Consider the following 16,821-nt stretch of genomic DNA (forward strand, 5'->3'; position numbering starts at 1 on the left):
TGCCAATGAGGAGGATATCATTTACATAAAGTGCAAGGAAAACCACGTCGCCATTGGCACCTAAACGGTACACGCAACTTTCGTTTTCACAACGAGTAAATCCATAGGATTTAATCACCTCGTCAAAACGCTTGTTCCATGACCTTGAAGCTTGCTTGAGTCCATAAATGGACTTCTTCAGCTTCCACACAAGATGCTCTTCACCCTTTTTCACAAACCCTTTGGGTTGCTGCATATAGATGTCTCTTCCTTCTTCAAGGAAACCGTTTAGAAAAGCGGTTTTGACATCCATTTGCCAAACTTCAAGGTTCATGTGGGTTGCTATGGCAAGGAGTGTTCGGATAGACTTAAGCATGGCAACCGGCGAAAAGGTTTCATCGTAATCTATACCCTGTTCCTGGGTATAACCTTTCGCCACCAGTCTAGCTTTAAAAGCTGCGACTTCGCCATCTGAATCTCGCTTTCTCTTGTATACCCACCTACTACCTATAGCTTCGAAGCCATCAGGTAGTTCAGTTTTCTCGTATACATCCATAGCAGTCATGGATTCTATTTCAGAAACCATGGCGTTGTACCAAGAATCTGCATCTGTATCTTTCATCGCTTGTCTAAAGTTATCAGGGTCAATATCCTTTTGTTCATCAACAGGAAGAAGATCCGAAGACTCTCCCAAGAACATAAATTGATCGGGTTGAACTACAACCCTCCCACTACGACGAAGCGGCGGTGGTACAGCTGTGATAATGGTTTGTGCAGTATCCTGCGGTGCATTCACTTGCACACATGGCTGGGGTGATGGAATCGCCTGTCCATTGCCTTCGAATTCTTGAAGGACAATCTCGGACCTTGACTTGTGTTCATTTATATAATCATGTTCCAAGAATCGTGAGTTGGTGCTAACAACCACTTTATGATCCTTAGGATTATAAAAATAAGCACCTTTCATTTCCTTAGGGTATCCTATAAACAGCATTAACTCGCATCTAGGCTCCAATTTCTTCGCTTCCTTGTCAATCACGTATGCAGGACAACCCCATACCTTTATATGGTTCAAGCTGGGCTGACGCCCTGACCATAACTCGATAGGAGTTTTAGGAACCGATTTGGACGGTACCCTATTTAGCAAATAAACCCCTGTTTCCAAGGAATATCCCCAAAACGAAATAGGCAATGATGCATAACTCATCATTGATCGTACCATTTCCATAAGAGTTCTGTTTCTTCTCTCTGCTACACCATTCTGTTGGGGAGTACCCGGTGCAGTCAATTGGGATGTAATCCCATATTCTGACAAGTCTTGTAAGAACTCGTTTCTGAGGTATTCGCCACCGCGATCAGACCGCAATGACTTGATAGATTTACCCATTTTCTTCTCCACTTCTTCCTTGAATTCTTTGAATTTCTCAAAGCATTCAGACTTGCGTTGAAGTAGGTAAATATACCCAAATCTTGAGTAATCGTCAATGAAAGTGACGAAATACTCATACCCTCCACGAGCCTTTGTGGACATCGGTCCACACAAGTCAGAGTGAATCAATTCTAACACATGCGAGGCCCTATTCCCCTTGGCCTTAAAAGGCCTTGCCGTCATCTTTCCTTCTATACAGGATTTGCAGGTTCTAAATGGAACAGCTTGAAAGTCTTTCAAGACTCCATTTGAAACGAGCCGTTGGATCCTATTTAGATTGATGTGGCCTAACCTTAGGTGCCACGCATACGTATATTGTTCATGAGAATAATACTTCCTCTTATTCGGATTAGGACAGATTTGTGATGTAGATGCAACATGGACATAATTTTTAATTGGACATGTAATAGTATAGAGAGAGTTGTTCAAACTTCCAGAACAAATAGTCATGTTATTTTTCATGATAGAGACGCCTCTATCAAAAGTAACAGAATATCCATCCAAAAATAATTTTGAAATAGAAATTATGTTCCGCCGAAACTCCGGCACATATAAAATATCTCTCAAAACTAAAATGTCATCACCAAAACATAAAGATAAATCTCCAATTGCCCATGGAGATGGTGATCTCATCACTTTCCAGCTGCCTTGTCGGCTTGAAGCCCTGCAAGGTGTAACAAACATGATCAGTTGCCCCCGTATCCACTACCCATGAATGAGTAGAAAACGAAGCTAAACATGTCTCAGTTACTAGAACTTGTGACGTACCTTGTCCCTTTGCCTTGAGCATCGGACAATCTTTCTTCCAATGCCCAGTCTTGCCGCACTTGAAGCACTTTCCCTTTCCCGTCGGCTTCTTCACGCCGCCGGTAGGGCCGTCCACTTTGGCTTTGCCACTCCCACTAACTTCGTTGTCATTCTTGCCCTTTGGACCTTTCCACTTCTTTTTCCCGCCTTTCGACGAAGAAGTAGATCCCTTGGCAGCGACAAGAATCTCTTTCCCTTTCCGCGTGCCCATGACTCTCTCCGCCGTAATTAGAGCATTCAACAACTCATTAAGAGTATAGTTGACCTTGCTCATAACGACATTGAGACGGAAGTTCTCATAAGATTTGGGGAGAGTGTTGAGGATGATATCGACTTTAGCTTCGCCTTCGAAACCCCCTCCTAGCAAATAAATTTATCATATGCATGACATGATCGTGCACAGAACTGCCATCGCTCATACTACATGCCAAGATTTCTCTCATTATGTTAAAGCGGGCAGATCTTTCGGACTCCCCATAAACCTCAGAGAGATTTAACATGATCGTAGCTGCATCGTCCATGCCCTGATGCTGGAGTTGCAAAGTTTGCGACATAGTCATCATAATATAGCACTTGGCCATATTATTCGACTTGTGCCACCTCCTATGCGCCTCACGTTCCGCATCAGTCGACTGGTCAGTTAAGGCCGCGGGATGTGGAGTGGTAAGCACAAAACTGTGCTCATCAGCGTCAAGAATATACATTATGTGGCGTTTCCATTCGGTATAGTTAGGACAGGTGAGAGGATTGCTAGCTAGAATATTAATGATCGGAGACATAGACATATCTGAAAATAAACAATTTAAACATGTAATAACATGCAGCACAAAAATTCGTAACAATAATATTGTAACCTTTTGATAAAACAATATTAATGAAACCTCCAATGGCTCAAAGAATTCCATGTGCAAGCCACGTTGCTTGGACAGTTACAAACGAACTCCTCAACCAGACTATTCATCTAGTCATTTAATTTCCATGTCAACTTAACCTTTTGACAAAAGAAATTAATAGTTGGCACCTTAACTAGACCATATCATCATCAAGAAGGGACTCCTTGGTGAGTTGTACATTGTACTTGATATGATATCTAAGCAATGACCACATTTTAACCTTGAAAATTAAATTCTCGAAATTAACATACTCACTCGGACCATGCCGCTTTCAATTTAATTTTCTTGGTTATCTTATTTAATTCCATTCTCCAAAGTACTTGTGAAAATTACACAAGTAAGCCACGTGGGGTGGACAGTTACTGCATAACTCCCACTACTTTAATGGTTTAAATATTTTTTATAGAAACCTCTTCTGACAAACTTATGAGAAACAAATATGAAGTAAGCCACGTGGGGTGGACCGTTACTCATATTGCTAAACACTTTGTCTAGAGACCGCATGTGGAGGTCTAGAAATAATTTCAATTGCTTAAAATTATTAAAAAACTGCTTAGTCTTTTTAATTCAAAAGGTTTGTTCATGCTCAAGCACATAATCCTAATCATGCTTTACTAGAACGCAACATGTAAAACATGCTTGCAGAATTCTAAAACATGCTTAAGAAAATGATAAACCTACTATCATGCTTGTCTAAGCGCAGTTAATAAAGCATATTAACAAGCAGAGACGAACAAAAGCAGGTAAAGAGCATAAGGGATTAACACCACGGCATGCAAAGAACAGTAATAAAGAATTAAAAATTCTTCGTGACCCATTCGTGGAATCCCAACATCTATTTTATTTTTAAAGAAAAATAAAATAAAATAAACCCAAAAACTTAACTTGGCCCGAACACATTAGGCTCGTCTTTGGAATTAGGGTTTGGGCCCCCTAGGGTTTGAAACACGCAGCTAGGGTTTGGAAACCCTAGCTGCCGCCGCCACCTACCAAAACCGCCCCCCACGCTCGGCAGCAACCGGTCGCCGCAGCAGCCCGGCGTGCCAGCCACCAGCGTGAACGGCCGCCCGGTCGGCAGCCCACCAGCATCGTCCGGCAGCAGCAGCAGTCCAGCAGCTCCAGCGCACGGCGACAGCAGCTCCAGCACACGGTGACAGCAGCGGCAGCAGCTCCAGCAGGCGGCAACAGCAGCGGCAGCGCGCGGCAACAGCAGCGGCGTGCATGCGCGGCCCCGGGCGCGCACTGCCCCTGCCGGCTGCTTCCCCGTCGCTCGCCCAGCCCTAGCCCGCCTCGCCTCTCCTCCAGCGCACGTCCAGAACCGAGAGCAGCAGCGGCCGCGCGGCGCCTGCCTGGGCACGCTGCGCACGGCATGCTAGCACCCGCACGCGCGCAGCTTCTCGGCGCCCGCAGCCCCATGTGCCTGGTTCCGTGCGCCGCCTCCTTACAACGTTCATCGTCGTTGAATCGTCGTCGTTCTTGTCTCGTTCCTCAGTTTTACAGATTACAACAAAAAAATAAATACAATTTGAAATCCTAATCTAACCACGGATTTTCTCGCGGTGAAAAACGATTACAACGTCAAACGACGTATTCCACGAATCAACAGACCACGAAGAACAACAGCAGAAAAAACAACGCATATTATTAATGTTCGATGATCGTGGAATACAAACTACTTCCATCTATACCGCAGCCTAAACCAATAACTTGTCCTAGAGTTATTTCGGCTGTGATTATATTATATCTCTTAAGGTTATTCCAATTATACGGTCTTCTGTGATCTACAACACACCATATAATCTACTTATATAGAGATAAAGAACATACATATGCAATCATGAACCCAATCTGATAGGAGATATAATAGTGAATACATGAATCATTGTATACAAGCATAAAATGTTCTTGCTTTCAGTATACAAATCCAACAGGAGGATCCGATAGAGGCTAGAGCCGACGATGAGGATGAGGAGGAGCCGATGGAGGATCCGGTGGAGGCTAGAGCCGAGGAGGATCGCGAGAGTGTGGGCAGTACGCCCTGGCAGTAGTTGTTTTCTTTATGCTATGATGTACATATGGTTGGGAGATGTTAGTACTTGATGTTTTGACATGCGTAGATAGGCATGTGCATATATTGCCCTATAGATGCTATATAGATAGATGTTCCTAGGATGCTAGAGTAGCAACTAGACAAGTAGCCGGTAAAATGACCGTATGAGGTCCACGCTGAGACATAGTACTACTTATGATGTTAGCTTAGAGTGACATCATAATAAGTACTATGGTATTTTTGTATAAGTCCTCTAAGGAGGAAATTTTATGATGGGTATATATGGTTGACCAGAGTGGTCTTTTGTTAGCATTGATGAGCTTTATTTCTTTTATGAATGTCGAGTTGAGCGTGATTGTTTTCTTGAGTTGAGTTAGTATGTTGAGTTTAGTTTTGACGAAGCTTGGAAGGTTGCTTGATGTGAGATTTGTCTTCTGTTAATACAGAATGCCTCCAAGACGCAACCAAGGGCGTAATTTATATGATAGGAGGGAAGATACTCCCCCGCCACCACCGCAACCTGAGAGGAGAGTCGAAGAACTTTTTCTTCGACAAAATCCACCCGGATTTAGTGGGACTGGGAGTCTACAAGAGGCGGAAGACTGGGTGAGAGCTTTGGAGATGATCTTTAAGTTCCTCAGGAAAGGATGTTGTGCATGTCCTTCCAACTAACCGGATCAGCCGATTACTGGTGGAAAGCACGTCAGAAGACTCTGACACCCGAGCAAATTGAGAACTACACCTGGGAACAATTCAAGGCTACGCTTTTTGAAAAGTATGTACCAAAGAGTTATCGAAAGCAGCGAGAGGCTGAATTTGGGAGTTTGAGACAAGGAAAGAAGTCGGTTGCAGAGTATGACCGAGAATTCTGTGATTTATCACGTTTTGCTCCACAAAAAGTGGACACCGGTGAGAAGATGTCGGAGCTTTTCTGTGCCGGTTTGAGTCAGGACATTAGGGTAGTGTTGGCAAGTCAGGCCGCACTGTCATACATTGAGGCTTTGAATCGAGCCTTAGATATGGAGTTGGCTATGCAGCCAGAGAAAGTACTGCAGGCACCTGCACCGCTGTTGACTCAGACGAAAATACCTAGAGGACAACAGACTGCGCCTCTAGCACAGAGTGGAAAGAGAAAATGGGAGGACAGAGGACAGGGCAACAGAAAGCCATGGCAAGGACAAGGCCAACAACAACTGGGTAAACAGCAATACCCTGGACAGTCGTCAGGACAACAGAGGACACCGCCGTGTGCCAAGTGAAACAAGATGCACTTGGGGGTTTGCAAAGCTGGATCTAATAGTTGTTTCAACTGTGGACAAGCTGGTCATTACTCGTCGCACTGCCCGAGTAAACAACAAGGAATGGCAGGAGGGAAGCCAAGTCAGAATTCGGCTCAGCCCTTGAGAGCTATTATGGGATATCCCCAACCGCCCCAACAACAACGTCAGCCGCAAGGTCCACAGAAGCAGCAGCAGCAGTAGTAGCAACTACCACAACCGACACAGCATCAGAGAGCCTTTGCGCTCAATCAGAAACAGTCCGGGAAAAATCAGGGAAACCTGACAGGTATGGGTAAGATTAAGGATGTACCAGTTATAGTTCTGTTTGACACAGGAGCTTCGCATTCTTTTATTGCTCAAGCATGCATAGATACCTTCAAACTAGAACCAAAATGAGCTACACCCGAGTTGAGAGTAATTACTCCTGTAGGAAAAGTTACACAGTTTCTCACGTGATTTCTAACGTAGAGCTTGAGTTAGGATCACTAAAGATGAAAGCAAGAACCTTGCACTTAATGCCTATGTGGGACATAGACATTATTCTAGGGATGGATTGGTTAGCAGAGAACTTTGCCACGATTGACTATAAGAAGAGGAAGATAACTTTCCAACCACCTGGGAAGGAACCGATGAATTTTCATGGCATAGATAGAAGGAAGAGAGTTCCAATCATTTCGGCACTTCAAGGGTCGAAGTTGGTAAAGAAGAAAGGAGCAGAAGCTTACCTAGTTTACTTGAATGATGAAGGAGGATCAAGTAAAAACTTAGAGGATGTAGCAGTGGTAAGGGAATATGGAGATGTATTTTCCGAGGTCTTACCAGGATTGCCACCAACAAGACAGTTGGAGTTCACTATCGACTTAGAACCTGGTTCAACACCAGTGTCGAAGGCACCCTACAGAATGGCACCTAAAGAGCTACAAGAGTTGAAGATTCAGCTACAAGAACTACTTGAGTTAGGTTTTATCCGACCTAGTGTATCTGAGTTACTTGAGTTGAAGATTCAGCTACAAGAACCACCACACACTCCTTCACTCACATCCAATATTTTAATCTTTTTCTCCCATGTGGGATTAGGCGGATTAGACATGTTGCTAACAGGGGAGACAAAGTACTATTTGAGCATTTAATGCTTCTTATCTTAAGGGGTAAGATTCTTGATTAAAACCTAAGAGTTTCTCTCTCTTTCCGTCATTCTCATCATTTTCGGCCCTTCAACTTCTTCTCTCTCCCTCACGAAATTCTCTCTCTCCTCCATTGGAGACTAAGCTCAAAACTTCACAAGTCATAACTGTGATATAATACTCCGCTAAATCTAGCCTTAAACACTTTCTACGCTTGATTCAAGAAGTTTAGTGGAGTTTAAAACCTGAAGAATCGAGAGGAGACGTCCTTTTTCTTGAAACTATTTGAGTAAGTATTCTGATCTTTTGGATCTAGACTTGTTGTGAGATGTATGTGGTGATATGTGTGTGTAAAAGGATGTTTTAAGCATGAGAAACTCCCCCTCCTCCATTTTCTTCATTTTCAAAAACTTGGGTTCATGCCCTTTTAAAATCTTTCTTTTCTTAAACCAAGATGAGAAATGTGTCATATGTGATGATTTGAAGTGATTAAGATGTGTTTTTGCAAAACTGAGTCTTGAGATATGAGTTTTTACAAAATTGAGTTGATATAAGATTATGAGAAAAATCCGTAAGCTGTGTCTTGAACGATGTTTTGATGATGAGTAAGAACTTATGAAAAGATTTACGTGTTAATTGATGATTTTAGTGTTGGTAAGAGTTCGTGAGTTGGCTATGATGCTGCATGATAAGTATTTTGATGTTTGTGAGTGTTTGATGATTTTTGAGAATGAAAAAGTTGATGAGTTTTCGAGTTGCTCTTGACTGCACCGTTCTGCCTTGAGTCTTGATCTACTCAGTCGAGAAATCATTCCCCCGCTGGCATGCCAGAGAAATCGTTTCCCCGCTGGCATGCCAGAGAAATCATTTCCCTGCTGGTATGCCAGAGAAATCATTTCCCCGCTGCCCTGCCAGTGAGTTCTTTTCTCTGACGATCGATTCCTCTGATGATCGATTCCTCTGACGTTTTGATTCCTCTGACGTTTGATTCCTCTGGCAACAGAGAGTTCACCATTCCTCTGGCGACATATAGTTCGTCATTTCTTTGGCATTTCTCTGTTGCTATGCTAGAGAGTTCATGATTTCGCTGCCCTGACTAGTTGATTCCTCTGGTCTGGCGAGTATTTCTTCGCTGCTCTGCCGAGCTGCTCTGCTCCGCTCTGCTGAGTTTTTCCACTCTGACCACCGAGCATTTCTCTGCTCTGGTCTCCGAGTCAAACTTATGTTTGCTTGCTTGTGATATGTTTATGAGTGAGTTGTATGCTTATGTGGTTATGCATGCCTATGTGCTTGATTGCTTTTAATCTAGCCTTTTGAGTGTTAAGTTGAGAATAAGATTAGAGTTTTTGTCATAGAGTTGAGTGATTAGACGGTGATAAGCTGAAGAATAATTATGATGAGTGTTATAATAAGATTAAGGTTAAGCTTTTAGTGAGGAAGTTTCTAACTAGTTCCTCACTTGTCGCATGCACTACTCCGATGTTACAACTACAGAGACCAGTCGAGGACGTAAGTGAAGATCTTTCCGAGTACCACCTGCAATACGTCGAGCTCTACAGGTGGGCATTATGTTGAGAATATGTTGAGTATGCAAATATTACGAGCTGTCTGAAATGACTTTATGATGTTATGACTTTACCAAATGTTGAGTTAAATGATGTTTATGAACTGTTTAACTTGCCAATATTTCTGATGATGAACTTGTGTGTTACCCTCTACTGATGAGACGAATTCGGATCCTGCCACACGCGGGGTTGTGTACACAGAAGTGACTGTGAGCCGTCTTCGGGTCGGCCGGTCACGGTGCTCGAGAAAGAGGCCTACTTCTCAGTACCTTGGTTATGATGATGAGTTGTAGATGCGATACATACATGTTGATTTACTTGTCTGCAGACACTTATTTACGATGTTGATTATGAAAACTGCATGCACAAATTTATTTATGCTAACTTTTTTTCTGTGTATTGCTGATGTTATGGCAAGCTTCAAACATATAGCTCTAAGAGCACCTCTTTTGTCTTTCGGCGTCTGCCCATTGAGTATTATGTACTCACGCCCTGCATATATTTCTAAATGTGCAGGATAAGCGTGGACAGAGGATGGCTTGGTGTTGGCGGGGATCGTTGTTTCGAGTGATCACCTTTTGATGTCCTTTCGTCTCTATGGCAGCACCATATTTTGAGTTGTTCTAGACTTAATTAAGAAATACGCTCTCAGCTATATGTCTCCATACATATAGTCTGATCACCCTTTTGTTGTGTAACTCTGTACATTTTGAATCCTTGTAAATATTGAGCTACAACCATTTGTATATGTTAACAAAAACTCCGATGTTGATGCCGATGATTATGATCTGAGAAGAATGTTATGTTGCTAAAGTTAGTATGAGTTGTTATCTTGTTTCCGCTTAAGGATGAGATCAGTTTTCCCAGTCTTTATTTCCTTCGTTTATTTTAGTCGTATCGATACCCGGTCTACGCTATCACTGGCTAGACGGCGGGCTGCGACAGAGTGGTATCAGAGCAGGTTGTCTGCTCTGAGTATGTTTCTTAACTAAGTCGAACTTTGCTAGCACCTGTCCTTAAATGGAGTCCTAGTCTAAATTTGAATCTTAGACTAGTTGAGAGTTTTCTTTGAAACGACACCCCAACACCCCCATCTCCGCCTGCTTACTGAGGTAAGAGTTATTGCTGTTCTTTACTGCTTCCATGATGAGTTTTTATGATGAGTTTTAAGCTTGTTTCACTAATGAGTTAACGAATTGGTTTAATGATGGGACTGCTTGAGGAGATGGAGTATGACATGAGACAACGATTGTTCCTTTTATGGAGAGATTTTGAGGCTAGTATAGCCGTTGCACCACCATACCAAATGAGAACGAGTATGTTGTTGATTGAGGAATACCAAGCAAGTGCTACGTCCGCTTTTGATAAACACGATGTTACTATTACAGGATGCAGAGTCGAGAAGAGACAATGATGCAAAGACGATATTGCGAGGCGATGCACCGTTGGTTCAGAGAGACTGGACCTCGAGAGGGCGAAACGCTGGGAAAATTTCTAGCGCATTACCATAGTCGCTGGATGGAGACTACTTCTTGCGGCATTGATGAGGCTGCGGCTATTACTCACTTGATACCACAGCTACCTCCGGAGTGGCAAGATTGCGCAGCTTCGCTAGTACCGCACTACATCTTCAGGACTGACTTCGGACGCTTCGTGGGCGCCGACTTCCGCGGGTTTATTGCGATGATTAGTTACCGCTATTTTGCTTTCGGCGATCCACCTTCACCGCCTTATGGAGCCCTCGACGGACCAGCGCAGGGAATAGCAGAAGAGGCACCTCCACTGCCAGCGGATCCTTATCCAATTATTCCTCCACCTCCAGCTGATCCTATATCAGTCTTATCTGAGCCTGTTGTCTCAGAGCCGATTATTTTTTAGACTTATTCCCCTGTGAGAGATCATGATCCATTTTCATCCTTATCACTCATACCTTTTCCCAGTGTCGATTTCTCGTCATGGGATTTTACTTCGGTGACGGCGCCTTTGACATTACCGCCCTCTGAAATAGCACCGTCTATTGTGGTTGCTGAGCCGCCGATTGAGATTGTGCCTTTTAATCCATACCCAAGGGTTACCCATTTGCCTGAGCCGGGCACTTTGGCTTTTCAGACGTATATGCACGCGATTCTGTATCCGCCATCCCGAGATGCCCAGGAGGGAGGATCACGGCCCGCACGACTCGATAGTGATGAGGAGGATTCTGAGGAAGAAACTCCCAAGATGACAGTTGGCTACGGACGGACCCGACCACTGCAGTGTAAGACGGCCGCTAATGGCGAGGAGACATGGGTACCTGTTCCCGAGGTGCCTGTCTATGGGCCGATGATGGATACTGATGTGGAGGACGAGACAGATGACGACAGCGTGTATCGCCTAATCGATGAGTACGAGGATGAAGAGACTGAGCCGAGTGAGGACATGCAAGATGATGATGCAGAGGTTAGAGTGTCTGGAGCTGATGACGGTAGATGATTGTGCTGTTTAGCATGGATGTTAGTATATCTTTTGTGATGCCTAGCTGATGTACATAGATGGAATAGTACAGTAGTACGTAATTATAGATGCCCAGTACTTATGATGCCTGTATAGATGGAGCATCATGGTAGTATTAGGGGTTGTTCTGCAGTACATAGATCCCAGCTTTTGTAAAAAGACCTCAAAGAGGCAATTTTCACTATATATATATGTTTGACTTGATGTTGATGTTGCTTGACTTGATGTGTGATGATAGAATGGAGTGACCGATGAATGAGAACTATGAGATGGTGAGAAATACAATAGAGTAGAAGTAAAGAGAGCTTACGTTGGGAGAAACCTAATCGAGTGGGTATAGATTTTAATTGATGATTTCTATAAATAACGTAAGTTTACAAAGGCCCGTAGGGCATATTAGTGAAATTGTCCTCACGCGGGAGGATTTTCCGCGTTTCTAGTGATTCCTCTGGCGAGACCGTTCCTCTGGCTTTTTGATTTCTCTGCGCTGACGAGCGATTCCGCTGACGAGTGATCCCGCTGACGAGTGATTCTGCTGATCAGTGATCCCGCTGACGAGTGATCCCGCTGACGAGCGATCCCGCTGATGAGTGATTTCTCTGAGGAGGGATTCCTCTGCTCTAATATGTTGATTTCTCTGATGGGCCATGCCCCTCTGATTTTTTTTATATATCGTTTCTCTGCTCTGCACAGTAACATAGAGAGTTTAGTTCCGAGGTAATGTGAATTTTCATTTCCTTATAGTATGCCTCCGAGAAGACAAAATCAAAACCGAGTAGAAGAGGAAGAGGAGGAGGAAGAACAAAGAGATCCCACACCACCACCTCCACCTCCTCCACAGCAAGAGAGGAGAGTAGAAGAGCTCTTTCTACGACAAAACCCACCTACTTTCAGCGGAGCTGGAGACCCCGCTGAAACGGAAGAATGGATCAGAAGTATGGAAAGAATTTTTAGATTCCTTAGATGTAACGATGTCGAGCGCCTCATGTGCATGTCTTACCAGCTCAAGGGGTCCGCAGAATATTCGTGGGAGGCCAAACAGAAAACTTTGACCCCAGATCAAGTGAATGAACTTACGTGGGAAAAATTCAAGGCAGCTCTTTGTGAGAAATACATACCACGTAGCTATCGCAAGAAGAAGGAAATGGAGTTCGTAAGTTTGAAGCAAGGGAATAAAACGGTAGCCGAATATGACCGATTGTTCTGTGATTTAGCTCGATATGCACCATATCGAGTAGATACTGATGAGAAGATGTCAGAGTTGTTTTGTGCCGGTTTGAAGCAAGAAATTCGAGTCGTTCTAGCAAGTCAGAGCGCACTTACTTATGCTGAAGCACTAAACCGAGCACTGGACATGGAGTTGGCAATGCAACCAGAAAAGACGAGTCAACTCTCTGTACTCCAAGTGAACCCGAATGCTCAATCGGGGAGTCAATCCTTTTATGGGCAAGGACAGAAAGGTAAAAGAAAGTAGGACGAGAGAAACCAAGGTCCCGAGAAGCCGTGGCAAGGTCAGAATGCGCCACCATTTTGTCAAGGCAAAGATAAACAACCTTATCCAGCCTCAGCGGCAGCAGCGCAAGGACCAAGAGGAATACCTCCCTGCCCAAAATGCAATAAGTTACATTTGGGAGAGTGCAAGATGGGAACAAATAGTTGTTTCACCTGTGGAAGAGTCGGACATTACTCCAACCAATGCCCGAACCGACAACAAAGTGGAACCGGTGGAAGACCGAAACCATTCCAGCCGCAGCTCAAGGCCATGGAAGGAGCCCTACCGCTACCACAGCCAGCACGCCAGCAGTCAATTCACCGACAACATTAGCCGGGGAGACAACCAGCTGGCCCGCAGGCGAATCAACAGCAACATCATCAAAGAATGTTTGCGATCGATCAGAAAACTCAAGGCCAGAATCGGGGTAATCTAACAGGTATAGGCGAGATGAAAGGTGTATCCATAGTAGTTTTGTTCGACACTGGAGCATCGCATTCTTTTATCTCTCACACGTGTGTAGATACTTTAGAACTGAAAGTAGAGCCTACTCCACAATGTCTGAAAGTGACTACACCCATAGGCAGAACTACTACGGTTTCACACGTTTGTCCTAACGTAGAATTCGAGTTAGGAACGTTAAAGCTCGAGGCCAAAAATCTGAGGTTGATGCCTATGTGACACTTAGATATAATTTTGGGAATGGACTGGTTGGAAGATAACCATGCGAAGATACAATGCAAGGAGAGACAAATATCATTCCAGCCACCTGGCCAAGAGCCTACTTCCTTCGTTGGCATTGAAGGAAAATGGAAGAAGACGCCAATCATCTCGGCTTTGCGAGCCAAGAAGCTTTTGCAAAGGAAGGATACGACCGCGTATGTCGTATATTTAAACCAGAAGAAGGAATCCAAAGCAGATATTGATGACGTGCCAGTTGTGCGAGAGTACAAAGACGTTTTCCCTGAAACTTTACCAGGTTTACCACCTGATCGACAGCTTGAGTTTACGATAGACCTTGAACCTGGAGTCACGCCGATGTCGAAAGCGCCATACAGGATGGCCCCAGTAGAGTTGCAAGAATTGAAGCTACAACTCCAAGAACTTCTAGACATGGGTTTTATTCGACCTAGTGTTTCCCCGTGGGGAGCGCCGGTCCTTTTCGTTAAGAAGAAAGATGGTAGTTTGAGGTTGTGTATCGACTACCGAGAGTTAAACAAAGTGACGTTGAAGAATAAGTATTCGTTGCCCCGGATTGACGATTTGTTCGACCAACTTCAAGGAGCATGCACGTTTTCAAAAATCGATTTGAGAACGGGATACCATCAATTGAAGGTACGAGCAGAAGACATCCCGAAGACGGCTTTTCGCACGAGATACGGACACTATGAGTTCACAGTTATGCCTTTTGGATTGACGAATTCCCCTGCAGTATTTATGGATCTTATGAACCGAGTCTTTCACGAATACTTGGATAAGTTCGTGTTAGTTTTCATAGATGACATACTAATTTACTCGAGGAGTAAACAAGAGCATGAAGAGCATTTGAAGATCATTTTTGAGAGATTACGAGCTGAAAAGCTTTATGCTAAGTTCAGCAAATGCGAGTTTTGGCTCGAAGAAGTCAATTTTCTCGGCTATATCGTTTCGGCGAGAGGAATTGAGGTAGATCCGGCGAAAGTTCGAGCAGTACAAGAGTGGAGATCACCGAATACGCCACATGAAATTCGTAGTTTCCTAGGATTAGCAGGGTATTATCGGACATTCATTGAGGGTTTTTCAAAAATTGTCAAGCCATTGACGCACCTGCTAAAGAATAAAGTCAAGTTCGAGTGGACGGATAATTGTGAACGAAGTTTCCAAGAGCTGAAAAAGAGACTCACTACTGCCCCAGTGTTAGCCACACCCAAGGCAGATAAGGAGTATGCCGTTTACACGGACGCGTCGAAGAATGGTCTAGGATGCGTGCTTATGCAAGAGGGGAAAGTGATAGCATACGCTTCACGGCAAATAAGACCGCATGAGATGTATTACCCAGCGCATGATTTAGAGTTGGGAGCAGTAGTACATGCCTTGAAGATTTGGAGACACCACCTCTACGGAGTTAGGTGTGAGATCTACACAGATCACAAGAGTCTCAAATATTTCTTTGAGCAAAAGGATCTGAATATGCGACAAAGAAGATGGTTGAAGTTAGTAAAAGATTACGATTGTGGAATCAATTACCACCCGAGAAAAGCCAATGTCGTGGCCGACGTGTTGAGCAGGAAGAATCAAGTAGAGTTAGGATTTCTCCTTACTCAAGACAAGAGCCTGATCAGAGATTTCGAGAAGATGAAATTGGAAGTAATAATACCACCCCAGACGGCAGAGATCATGATTGCTACGCTGAGTATTTGTCGCAGCCCGCTCTAACTAAGGATAGATAAGACGAGTGATCTACGACTAAGGATGGGATTAAAGAATAAGGGGAAGAAAGGGGCGTCATTTGGAACCGTAAAACTTACTCATCTTAATAAAACTCGTCATTTTTACTCATTAATACTCAATTGAAAACAGTCTATGAAAGACAGCATAAAACTTAATTAATATCATTAATCAAGTTATACATCATATGAAACCATTCTCTTAAGACTCAAAGTATGACATAACATACTATAACGTCAACAACATCTTGTAGCGGAAAGTAGCTAGACATATGTATGAAGACATATTCTAGACAGGTTAACTTCATTTATTAACAACCCTGGAGACTCCGCTCATTGCAGCACCATCATCACATCAGCTCAACCTGCACATTTTTGAAAAAACATATGCAGGGCTGAGTACAAAAGCACTCAGTGAACACATGCCAAACATCTCATTCTTATAAAGCTATAAATATTGTCATTGCCATTTCATATGCATAATACAAGGAATTTGTTTGAAAGCTCTGTATTAGCTAAACTCATTTTCATTTCCTCAAAGTTGTCTGCGCAGACTTTTCTCATCAAGTATGTATCATATCTGTTATAACATCAAGTACTGAGAGGGAGGCCTCCCTCTGCAGCACTGTGATCGGCCAACCCGCTCGATGACTCACGACCACCTCAGTGTACACAAATCCTTACTAGTATCTACACTAGCATAGGACCGAATTCTTCATCTCAAGCAGATAGATAACATACCAAAACATAAAAAATTTGGCAATGCAATAACTTCAATATAACATCCTTCATATAATAATTCCCTTCATTTCATTTCATTTTATAAAGAACCATTAATCATTTGATCATTTTCATAAAATCAAAACTTAACAATTATATCATGTCATTCATTTCATTTCGTATAAGAGGCCTGCATGCAGGGGATCTCTATATACGTGTTTAAGAAAGCCCACCTCGTTGTGTCTCTGTATCAATGAGTAACGCCACTCTTTCCCTCAAGTCGTTACTTCCCAAAAGGACCTTCATCGTTATGAAGAATCAATGAGAAGTTATAAAAGAAAACTCGATTAATAATCTAATCTCTTTTATGAAACATTAGTATCTCTAATGTTCATCTCTCTCGGTTGTTAATCAATATAACCATTATTCCCTCTTGCCATTACTCATTAATTATAACATCCTTATGTTATAATTAGCAACGCTTCAATTAAAAGAAATAGCTAACTCATCGAAAAGTCCACTTTCTTAGCAAATCAATTCGCTCACATCTCATCTAATAAACC

General features: G+C 43.2%; 1 protein-coding gene across 1 annotated transcript; it reads left to right on the top strand.

Annotated features, from left to right (window-relative positions):
* Positions 1–12,365: 12,365 nt before the first annotated feature.
* On the top strand, positions 12,366–13,094 carry LOC131008092 (uncharacterized). The gene has a single exon (XM_057934992.1). The coding sequence runs from the start codon at positions 12,366–12,368 to the stop codon at positions 13,092–13,094; it is 729 nt and encodes a 242-aa protein (XP_057790975.1).
* The last annotated feature ends 3,727 nt before the right edge of the window (positions 13,095–16,821 follow it).

The sequence above is a fragment of the Salvia miltiorrhiza genome, chromosome 2 (genome assembly GCF_028751815.1).
Source record: "Salvia miltiorrhiza cultivar Shanhuang (shh) chromosome 2, IMPLAD_Smil_shh, whole genome shotgun sequence".
NCBI lineage: Eukaryota > Viridiplantae > Streptophyta > Magnoliopsida > Lamiales > Lamiaceae > Salvia > Salvia miltiorrhiza.